At 32.8% G+C, this 12,403-nt stretch overlaps 2 protein-coding genes across 8 annotated transcripts in view; one reads left to right on the top strand and one right to left on the bottom strand.

Moving 5' to 3' along the window:
• The first annotated feature begins 219 nt into the window (after positions 1 to 219).
• Fabpl (FABP-like protein) lies at positions 220 to 1,274 on the top strand. Its single transcript, XM_035879846.2, has 3 exons — positions 220 to 462; positions 808 to 912; positions 1,130 to 1,274. The coding sequence occupies exons 1-3, from the start codon at positions 220 to 222 to the stop codon at positions 1,184 to 1,186; spliced, it is 405 nt and encodes a 134-aa protein (XP_035735739.1). The 3' UTR covers positions 1,187 to 1,274.
• A 2,701-nt stretch (positions 1,275 to 3,975) lies between these two features.
• The window catches only part of LOC118447644 (uncharacterized), a 67,608-nt gene continuing 59,180 nt past the window's right edge, over positions 3,976 to 12,403 (bottom strand). For all 7 annotated transcript variants that reach the window (XM_035879818.2, XM_085665000.1, XM_035879832.2 and 4 more), the window contains one exon: positions 3,976 to 12,319. In XM_035879818.2, the coding sequence (XP_035735711.2) occupies positions 7,367 to 12,319 (4,953 nt within the window). In that variant the 3' untranslated portion in view covers positions 3,976 to 7,366. The remainder of the gene's footprint in view (positions 12,320 to 12,403) is intronic.

Genomic DNA, 12,403 nt, shown 5'->3' with positions numbered 1-12,403 from the left:
CCCCCCTCCCATAAGAATCGTTATAAAAGCAGCGGATGGTCAATCTCGACGTCTTATTGCTAACGCGACTACCACCTTGTAACAGAGAAGAAGACAACAGTTCGATAGCAAAAAAGAAAAAGGAGGAAGAATAAAGTAAAAGAGCAAAAAGAGAAATAAATAAATTAATTAATTATTTAATTAATTAAATAAGAAAAGAAGATATAAAATCGAAGAAAGATGGTGCAGATCAATGGAAGGTATCAATACGTCTCCTCAGAAAATTTCGAGGAATATCTCCGAGCTATTGGACAGTACGAAACGGCGAAACCCTTTTTGAACAGCCAACCGATCATCGAAATCTCTCAAAATGGTGACCAATGGTCAGTCTCTATTGAGAACAATGGCAAAACTGCTCTGACAACTTTCAAATTAGGAGAGGAGTATGACGAGAAGATGCCATCTTTCAATGGTACCCTCAAGGTCAGTCATCATTTATATCATTTTCTTTTTTTTATTCATTTTCACATTCTGCTATCTTTGTGATATTTCTTTCGATTTAACGAAATAATCTTACCTATTTTGTATAATTCTAAAAAGAATTTAGAAAAACGGCGAAACCTACTGTTATGCCAATATTATCAGAACTTGTGTGTGTGTAATATATATATATATATATATATATATATATATATATTTATTTATTTATTTATTTATTCTTTATTTTAAAATAGTATAAAAAAAGTTATACTTAACGTAATTTCTCTTAGGTTTTATTTTTAACTCAGATGAAAATAAATTAAATAAACGTCGATATAATTTTTTCAGAGTCGTACTACTAAAGATGGTGATAAATTTGTGACGGAAACTAAATTGAGTTCAGGTGTAAAAAGCGTTCGAATTTACGAATTTACGGATACCGATATGACCGTCGTAAGTATTCCATCACACCATAATATATAGGATCTACTTTTTCTAGTTGTTAGTATGATCGATCTAAAATTGTGTACTCGCGCGTGCGTGTATGTGTGTGTGTGTTTATGTGTGTGTTTGAGAGAGAGAGAGAGAGAGAGAGAGGGAGAGAGAATATCAAACGTAATTTAAGATGATAAGAATAAGATAAAAACAATCATTGTTTTATCATTTTCAGCATTTAACGGAGAGCAATACAGGAGTGAAAGCAACGCGTACATATAAGAGACTTTAAAATGCGTTATTTCAACAATTTAGTTTGAATGACATATAAAATAACTTTTTATTAACATAATAAATAAAATGACTTCGTAAGACTTTTATCGTTTAGTTTTATTTCATTTTGTCTTTATTTAAGAAAACCCCTTTTTAATATCCATATTGAAAATTTTTCTATGATTTTTTCGAATAATCTCGACTGTTAATGTTCGATTAATTAATAAAAAATAACATTAATATCTTCGGTATCATCGTCGATCTATTTGTTCTAATCTTTCTGAATATTTCTCTATGGATTATTTTTTTTTCTGTGTTTTTCTTTTTTTTTCTTTTCTTTTTTTTCTTTTTTTCTTTTTTTTTTTTTTTTTATTTGTTTAAATTAAATAGCGATTGTTCCGAAGATTTATTCAAAATTTTATCGAATCGATGAGAACTTATATATATATATATATATATTTCTTATACGTTGAAAAAAAATCAATAGAAAGGAATAAATAATTTACTGATAAATGAATCAGTGTTGCATATTTCGGTTAGACAATGCTATTCTCAGTATTATCGTATGACAATCACGGAAAACATAATAGTGATTGAAAAATATATAAGAACATTGTAACGAACAATAAAGTAAAAGAATAAATATTGTATTTTATTAATTAAACATGCATTAACTGCAAGTACTGTAACTGTATCAATAAAAGATATACTTGTTATTTTGTAGATCAATTTGATAGTAACTTATCAGATAAATGAATCGATAATTCGTCAAAATAAATTTCATATCTTATCATAATTACAGTAGTATTCTTGTATGTCAGCTTAAATGTAATGAACCAATCAATATGAAAACAAAAAAAATATATATACATCATATTAAATAAAAATATATCAATTATTTTACGTCCGAAAAAAAAAATAAATAAAAATAAAAATAAAAGAATTCTTTTAAAACATTTTTTTTTCCAACCCCTACATTCATACAATCAATGTTTAGGCAAAAAGTTATGGCAGGTAAAATTATAGAATATGACGGGATAAAATGGAACGGCATGGAAATCGAATAGGATCGAATATAATTGACAAAGATCGAAGAAAATGCATTAAGATCGAGGCTGATTAATTAGGATTGGATTAGAGACAGGATCGAATAAGATCAAAAAGTATGGAATTGGATCAAATAGAATCAAAAAGTATAAAATTGGATCGAATTCGATCATACCGTATCAAATAGGTTCGAATTGGATTGCATTGTTAGAATAGAAGAACTCTAGATTTCGTCTAAGACGCGACATAATTCGATCCCATTCATTCATATCTAATCCTATTTTGGTCCTATTAAATTCTATTAGATCGCGTTTGATCTTTTTTAGTATTATTCGATTTTATTCAATCTAATTCAGTTCTTCTCGATTTTCTTCAATCGTGTTCAGTTATAATTAGTTCTTTTGCATTTTTATTTGATCATATCCAAAACTATACAACCCTATTCATTATCCGATTCTGTTCAATTTTATTCGATCCTATTCGATCTTATTTGAATCTGATCGATCCTATTCTAATCGATCCAATTTGAACATATTCCATCCAGACGATTCTTATTCCATCGAATTCGATCCTACTTTGTCTCATTCGTCTTATTTCGATCTTATTCTGTCTTATTCAATACTATTATTTTATTCGGTTCAATTTAATCCTATTTATTTAATTTCAAAACCATTTGGACGATTCGATATTTTTCGATCCTATTCTGTCTCATTCGTTTGTCTTATTTCGATCTTATTCTGTCTCATTCGTCTTATTTCGATCTTATTCTGTCTTATTCGATCCAATTTGGTCCTATTCTGTCTCGTTCGGTTTATTTCGATCATATTCTGTCTTATTCGATCCCATTTAGTTTTACTCGATTCTTTTCGATCTTATTTGATTATATTCTATCTCCCTATTCTGTCCTAATCGATCGTATTTATCTTTTTCATTCTCATTCGGTCCTGTACATATCTAATTCGATTATATTCTATTCTGTTTGACTCTATTCGATATGTTTCTTTTCTAATTCGGTCATTTTCCATTCTACCATGTCTTATTATTTTATCCTATCTTGTTCTGTTCCATTCCATTCTATATTTCTATCCTTCAAACTTCTTTACCTGAACAATATTAAATATCATAAAATACTAAACTGTTGACGCTGAAAAAAAATTTTACAAATATTATAGGTTGTCATTGAAAGAAGTAAAGTTGATTTATATTTGATTTCCAAGGCTAAATAATTTTTGTTCGAGATCTTCTTTTCAAAAATGTGTTGTTTAATATATTTTGATGTCTCAATTTAAAAAACTCAACCAGTATGTATATATATATGTATGTATATATGTATGTATGTATAAATCATCTTATACAATTTATAATAATTTCCTGTTTACCAATCTGATCGTATCTGATTAGTTAATACTAAAAACAATATTGAAAAATCACAAAAAGATAAATATATATCGAGATTAGATTGGTGAATCTTCATAGGATAGTTCATCTTATCCTAATTATAACAATTCTCTCATTTATATCATATTAATATTAGACAAAATGCTAAGAAATTATTAGAAAAAAAAAAAAATAAAGATATCTAAATGATAGAAACTATCTTCATAGAATAGATCTCATCTTAATATAATTATAATTCTCTCTACTAGCCTAAATGTATATTAAGTTGGTCAATATTAGACACATAACGCTAATTGTAAAAAAAAATAAAAAGAAAAATTGATGAAATTTTATAGGATAGATCATTCAAATAGATTACAAAAATTCAAACGTAATGACGTCTTTTATTTGAATACTAGTTTCTCAGAAAAAGCTTGAATAAGCCTGACAAATAGGCGTACATATAAAGACTTGAAATATCACGCATTCGTAACTTAACAATAAACGATAATTATACTTTTCGATGAAGCTAAGGATAATGATCGCTAAGGACTCCATCTTTTTTACTTCTTACTTGCTACGCGTAAAACATTAACCCCTTGCCTTATAATATCGAACGAGACTCATGATACGAATTTTCCTACCATTTTTTTCTTTTTTTTTTTGTTCTTTTCCTTTATCTTTTCAATCGAAATTTATCAATATAGTAAGTAGTTAACTTATGTCGGTATACTTATGATTTCTTACTTTTTTTTTTTTCCTTTTTTTTTTTGTTTTTTTAATGAACCACATGAGGAAACACTATGAATTGTGAAATTTAAATAAAAGTTATTAAAAAAATATTTCAAATCAATAGAAAAGAAAATAAATAAATAAATAAATAATAATAATAATCGATAAACATTATAAGAAAATAAATTTGATATCAGTTTTGTCCGTTGAGGTTTAATCTCTTTGATTTATAGATATGATCATTGAAATTGATTTTGTATGAATTTCATTCAAACTGTTTATAATTATTATCTTTTTATTTTCATGACTATACGAAATATCTTTTTATGGTCAATTGATATTTATTTCAGACGAATAAAATATTCTGTCTCTGCTCCGACAAAAATGTCCCATGTAATAATTCGGTAATGTTATATTTATCCTTATTTAACGCTTTCGCTATTATCAGTATTATCATTATCATTATTATTATTATTATTATTATTATTATTATTATTATTATTATTAGTATTATTAGTATTATTATATTTAATAAAAAAAAAAAAAAAAAAAAAAAAAAAAAAAAATAGGAAATTGTATGCAAATCAATGACATTTTTTAAAAGAAACATATTAATGTCGAACTGAAAAAATTAATTTGATTAACGTTCTAACATTCGCATTCTACAAATAAATAATAAACTTGTTTTTAATATACCCATATTATGGGAACACAGGAGTGTTATGGATGAAAATGTAAACAAATTCGTTCGCATTAACTATCTTACCTTTAAATATAAAGATTAGAAAAGCGAAGGAGGAAATACTTTTTTCTTTTTCTTTTTTTTTTTGCCGACAATGCAAAATAAAAAAAAAAAAAAATAAAAAACAAAAAAGAATATGTGAAAGTAAGTTGAGCTATAAAAAGAAGGATTATAATTGGAATGTTAGAAGCAAAGCATTTTTAAAAAAATTATTATTTTTTCTCGTTATAAGACAAGACACTGGAGGGGTTACATTGAAAAGAGATTAAATAATTCCGTAATAATGAATTATTAAATGACTTGTTTAACAGCACGACGAAGAGAATAACGTTTTAGATGTGCTATATGTATAATAATGAAATAAAAACTCGTGTACCCATAGGGCCTGACAAAAGCAAGTAAAAAGGAAACGAAAAGGGGAAGGAAAAAAGGAAAAGAAAAAGCTGGTCAACAGCCATAAACGATATACGACTGTTATCAATTGTGCGTCATTGATCGTCAAAAGAATATAAAGGAAAAAAAAAAAAAAAAAAAAAGAAGAAAATAGAAGAAAAAAGAAAGAAAAGAAAAAAAAAGAGAGACAAAGTAGAAAATTAGTAGGGAGCCTTTGAGAGTTTCATATGTATGTAAGTAAAGATATAAATATATATATGTATATACATATATATATATATATATATATATATATATATATATAATATATAATCTTGTTAAACGATATTCGACTGGTGTGTGACTTCGTACTGTTTGGATTTATTTAATAATATATATGGTATCACAATAAATCATAAAGGTGCTGTACACAGATGAATAGTACGTGTGTTTGTATATATGTGTGTGTTCGTGTGTAATGTAATACGATGACAAAGCTATATAATAATATTATTATTTCTCTCCTTCTTAATGTACTCTCAACTCTTCTCTCTTCAGAAATAGGAACAAACAAAAATAAATATATGCGTTTCTTTTTCATAAAATACGACGACTAATCTTTATCAATTATATAATGCACATATAAAATTAAAAAATATAAAAAAACCGTCCGGTCTCGTTATATACGTTAAGAGCAATAATATGCCGGCGACTTATTCGATATCGTCGATTTTATTAGCGTATGAAAGTGCGATGCGTAAGCTTCTCCTTCTCCTCCTCCTCCTCCTTCTTCTTCTTCTTCTATTTTTTTGCCATTATTAATATACGACAATGTGTTTTTTTTTCTTTTTTTTTCTTTTTTTTTTTTTTTCTCTTGGCTATATATTCTTCGTAGGACATAGAGTCTGCTGTGAACTACGGGGCCATTTACGAGCACCAGATGACTTTTCGCAATCTTAGACCACGGGATAATTACGATAAATCACTTCGAGAAACACATCCGATTATTTACACAACAAAATTATTCAGAATCTTTCTTTCTCTCTCTTTCTCTTTTTTTTTCTTTCTTTCTTTCTTTCTTTCGCTCTTTCATTCTATCTATCTTTCATTCGTACATTCACACATATCACGCTCGCACATCTTTCCCGCTTTGCTTTTTCTCTTTCTCTCTCTCTCTCTCTCTCTCTCTCTCTCTCTCTCTCTCTCTCTCTCTCTCTCTCTCTCTGTCTGTCCGTCCGTCTGTCTCTTTTTCTCTCGTCCTTTTCATTCTTTCCTTTTATTTTTGTTTTCTTTTTTTGTATCTTTTTCTATTTATTTATTTATTTTTTTTCTTTTCGTTTTTCTTCTTCCTCACCGATTTAGATATCTAAATTGGATATATAATCCTTTTTTGCTGCGGCACACAACCGAAACAGTCGAAAGCTAAGAGTATGCAATAAAATTTTGTTTGTTGCATGTCGTTTCTTTGTCACAAGATTAAAACAGATCCAAGTGTGGGCTATTTTTTGTTTTGTGTTTTTTCTTCTTTTTCATTAAGTGAAAATGTATATGTATATGTGTTTGTGTATGTGTATGCGTATGTTCATTTTACGTATATATATATATAATATATATATATATGTGTGTATGTGCGCATATATATATATATTAGATTAATATTTATGTAAGTAGAGTAAAAACTTCTCCCTTCGATAAATGTTCCCTAAAACGCTACCAGAGGACGATGTGGATCTCGTTTAAATCCTTCTCGTGAGAATAAAATATAAAAAAAAAAAAAAAAAAAAAAATGTAAAAAAAAAAAAAAAGAGAAAAAAAAGTATTATTATAGTATGTAACGATCACGATCCGCGTAATTTTAAAAGGGTTTCGGGCTCGTATTATAATAATCAGCGGATCGATACAAGATATGCTCTTTTATCGTCGAGTCATTCAATCGGCACTCGAAATCAACTGGTTATCGGTGTGTGCGACTACAGGCGACAAATCCTTTTCAGGTACGTCATCCTCATTTTTACTATTTGTTGTTATTATTGTTGTTTTAGTGATTTCAACGTTATCCGCCGTTCCATTTTGCATTACTTTCACTTTAGTCGTCGACGAAGATTTAGTAGTAGCACCCGACGAGTGTCCAGACGCAACTTTCGATGTAACCTTCTTCACTGGTGAATGTGCTGCTGTTGTCGTCGTGCTAGTTAATTTTTGGCTCGACAAACGTTTCGTGGTCGAACTAGTATTAAGGATAGTAGTAGCGGACATAGAAGAACGCGTTGTGGTTTTAGATATAGGAGAACTCGTGGTACGTGCCATAGAGATTTGCTTATTAGCAGTCTCCTTGATTTGTTTGTCGATCATTGGTGATTTTGCAAGAGAAGTACGTGCCTTCGCCGTATTATTACTAGTCGAAGTGGTTTTAGATGATTTCGTTGCATTTAATGAACCACTAGCCGCATTTGTACCAGCTGATTTGGCCGGTGATTTAGCTGCTGTTATAGCGGAAGTCGATCTTGATTTGCCAGTCGTTGGTGCCGTTGTCGTCGTCGTCGTCGACGTCGTCGTACTAAACGATGTTCGCGAACCCGTCGTAGTTTTACTTGTGCTACTAACTTTGGCCGCGGTAGACGTAGACGTAATAGTCGATTTGGTAGCAGCTTTCGTGACTGTTGTCTTACTAAGAGATTTAACGTCGCCATTTAGAACAGATTTCTTTTCTACTGAGCTAGTATTACTTCTCGCTGAAGCTGGTGCAGGTTTTGATTTCGTAAGGGAACTGCTTGGACGCGCAGGAGCAGATTTTGTTGTTGACGTTGCTGTTGTTAATGTTTTGCTAGTCGATACAGTCTTTGTCGCATTTAATTTTGCTGCATTAGTAGTAGTTTGAGACTTGGTGCCAGCTGTATCGAGATGTTTAGGACGAGCTGCCGTAGTTCCGGCCGGCTTTTTCGTTGTTGTCGCTGAAGTCGTTGATCTTGTTGTCGAGGAGACAGTCTTCGATGGAGAAGTTGGAGTAGACTTTGGTGCCGCAGCCTTAGTAGTACTTGCACTGCTGCCAGGCTTCATTGATTTTGTCGTAGGCTTTGCTTTGGCTTTATTACTCGTGCTCGTTGCTGCTACTGTCGTGACTAATCCTGCTGCTGTAGTAACTGCAGCTGCAGCCACGATAGCTTCTGTCGCGGTTACCTCGATTCCTGGTGGTTCGACAACTGCTTCTTCTTCGGTCTTTTGTGGTTCTTCCACTTTCACAGGTTCAGTAATCTTTTGTATTTCTACATCCTGTGTTATCGATACAGTCTCAGAAATGTCTATAGTTTTGGCAGTATCCGCAGTCTCTGCGATTTCTGCAGTCTCTGCGATTCCTGGAGTTTCTGCGATTCCTGGAGTCTCTGCGATTCCTGTAGTCTCTGCGATTCCTATAGTCTCTGCGATTCCTGTGGTCTCTGCGATTCCTGTGGTCTCTGCGATTCCTGTGGTCTCTGCGATTTCTGTGGTTTCTGCGATTCCTGTAGTTTCTACGATTCCTGCAGTCTCTGCGATTCCTGTAGTCTCTACGATTCCTGTAGTCTCTACGATTCCTGCAGTCTCTGCGATTCCTGTAGTCTCTACGATTCCTGCAGTCTCTGCGATTCCTGTAGTCTCTACGATTCCTGCAGTCTCTACGATTCCTGTAGACTCTACGATTCCTGCAGACTCTACGATTCCTGCAGTCTCTGCGACTCCTGCAGTCTCTGCGATTCCTGCAGTCTCTGCGATTCTTGCAATTTCTGCAAAACCTGCAATACTTGAAATTTCTGCAGTACCTGCGATTTCTGCAGTCTCTGTAATTTCTGCAGTACCTGCGATTTCTGCAGTCTCTGTGATTTCTGCAGTACCTGCGATTTCTGCAGTCTCTGTGATTTCTGCAGTATCTGCAATTTCTGCAGTCTCTGTGATTTCTGCAGTACCTGCGATTTCTGCAGTACCTGCAATTTCTGCAGTCTCTGTGATTTCTGCAGTACCTGCGATTTCTGCAGTTTCTGTGATTTCTGCAGTACCTGCGATTTCTGCAGTCTTTTTGATTTCTGCAGTCTCAGTGATTTCTGCAGTACCTGCAATTTCTGCAGTACCTGTGATTTCTGCAGTACCTGCGATTTCTGTAGTACCTGTGATTTCTGTAGTACCTGTAATTTCTGTAGTACCTGTGATTTCTGTAGTACCTGCGATTTCTGTAGTACCTGCGATTTCTGTAGTACCTGTGATTTCTGTAGTACCTGCAACTTCTGCCGTCCCTGCAACTTCTGCAGTATCTATAATTCCCACGGTAGTAGTATCTATAGGCTTCGTAATTTCTACAATTTTCTCGGGTACGTCACTTTCTACGATGTCCATAGAAACGACAGTTTTTTCAGTATCTGTAGGCGTTGATATTTCTGTAGTTTCTACAGGTGTTACTAGTTCGAAAGCGTCCGAAGCTTTTTCAATTTCGATATTTTCTACGGATGTCACAAGTTCTGTAGACTTTGAAAATTCTGTTAATTCTGTAGTAGCAACTGGCTGTGTTGTTTCCGCAACCTGTACAATTTCTGCGTCTTCCTTAGCTTCTAATGCTTCCTCCTCTTCTTCTACTTCTTTTTCTTTCGTATCTAAAAGTAATTTTTCTTCGACAGTTTCTTGTACAGGAGACTCCTTATGTTCAACAATATCTTCTGTCGTGATTTTATCTTCGATGGTTGGAGCCGTTTCGATTATTGGAGATTCCTCAGGTGTAATATTATCAGGTTCTAATTGTTTTTCCAAACCTGTAAATTCTTGTATAGATTCTGACAAATTTAATGCGACCGTTTCGTTGACTTTTTCAAACTCATTAACGTCGATTTCAATTTTGTCAATAGACTTTGTCTCCGAGGAATCTTCCAATTTCAGATGAATATCTTGACTTAAATCAATATGTTTGTTTGTATCAAAAAGACATACAGATTCTTCCATAAGTCGTGATGGTTTTTCTGTAATATCTTCGAAAGTAGAAGAAGACTGAGGATATTCTACAGCTTTGCTTTCTTCGATGTGATCTGTCGTAGGCACTTCAGTGGTAGTTTCTTTAAGGTCTAACAAATTCTCGATAGGTCGATCGTTGAAGATTGGCTCAGAAGAGATAAGAGTCGGTAGATAAGAGGATTCTGGGTGATGTTCTGTTAGAACAGGCTGTGCAATTATGTCCATTGAATTGTCTAAAAGTATTGGTTTCGAAGATATATCAGATAATGCTGGTTCTCCAGAAGCAAACGGATCGAAGGAACTCTTACTCATTTGAAATTCTGAAACGTCTGAACATAAATTAGAAACCATAATGGGACGATCTTCCTCTTTATTAACTAACGTAAGATTTTCCGTGGAAGCGATTAAATCGTTTTTCAATAGATCCGGAGATGTATCTACGAGTTCTGTTTCAATCGATGGCATAAACGGAGAAACTGATTTTGATGATTCGTCGATCGTAGACGACAAAAAGTTATGCTGCTCTTCCTGGGATATCGTATTTTGTAATATTTCGGATTGAATTAGATCTGTTGCAATTTCGACCGGTTTGTCTACGAGAAATTCGTTGTCGCTACTCGTGACAATATTATTGTCCATTGCGATATCTTTTTCATCGTCGATATATTCCGCTTCTTTCGGTGTTTCCACACGTTCATTTTCTTTATCTTTTTCTTCTTTCTCTTCCTCATTATCTCGCTTAACATGTATCATCTCGTCCTTATTATCTAACAACAAAGAAGAAGATGATCTTTTTTCATCGTCTTCCTTCGAAAAATCTTGCTCGGATAAAGAATTGATTGGAGATGATTGATGACGTTCCAATTCAACTTGAATAAATTCCGCAGTTTTCGGTTCGTCCGAATCTTCGAACTTTAAGAAAGTATTATCATCCTTTGATAATAACGATGATGTTTGAACTTGATTAGATGAGTCACCATTAGACAACGTATCAAATTCCGTACGACGTTCTTCTATATCCGTTGATGATATTGCCTTCGGTGACTGGGGAATTCGTCCTTCAGAGGAGTAATTTTCATCCTCTAAATCCCCATCGCTTAAATCGTGAACAGCATTTAAATCTACTTCCTTATTAAAGGCCGCTTTGAAATCACACGGAGCATAGGACATCGTCATTGGATTATCTCTGTTATAAATGTCACAGTCGGAATCCCCAAAGGATTCTTCCATCGTGGAAATTTCAGTTTTATGTAAATCAGTAGTCGTTGTACATAGAAAGCTCATCGTTTCATCCCCGTATTCGGCTTTGGTCGAAGAAATTTCAGATTCATCTAAACCAGCAGCAACGGCGGCGGTGGATAATGGATTAATTATTTTTTGTTGTTCCGTATAAAAATCATAATCGGAATGCGTTGTATGATCGCCATTAGGGGATGAATCTTCCTCTTCGATCTCATGAGGCCTGGCAGATATTTCCTCGTCAAATTCTTTTTGACTCGGCACTTTAATATCATCCATCGCTATAGTTTTCAAAGGAGAACCCGCAACGAGACTATCGTTTATGGTATTGAGCTTAATTTGACGTTTAGGCGGCGAGATCGGAATAAATTCAGCCGCGTTAGGATTCAATTGAAAATCCATATCTTCCTCTTGTTCTTGCTTATCCACTTCCTCTTCGTCCTCTCCTCCTCTATCCTCTTTTTTTTCCTTTTCTTCGTATTCTTTCTCTTCTTTTTCTTTTTCTTCTTCCTCTTCCTCTTCTTCCTCTTCCTCTTCCTCCTCTTCTACAAAACCGTGCTCTTTCTCTTCTTTCTCTTCGGTTTCTTCCTTTTCAGCTTCTTTGTGCTCTTCTTCCTCTTCCTTTTCTAGTTTTACGAACGTAGAGTCAAATTCTTTATTTTCTTCGACGCTAATCTGAAATAAATAAAATTAATTTGATCAAAATTTCTTTTTTGTAAATGTCTATGATAAATATTATATGTTTTTAAAAGAAATTAT

The sequence above is a fragment of the Vespa mandarinia genome, chromosome 1 (genome assembly GCF_050613455.1).
Source record: "Vespa mandarinia isolate Hongniang chromosome 1, ASM5061345v1, whole genome shotgun sequence".
Lineage (NCBI taxonomy): Eukaryota > Metazoa > Arthropoda > Insecta > Hymenoptera > Vespidae > Vespa > Vespa mandarinia.
This window is presented reverse-complemented; position numbering and strand designations above follow the sequence as displayed.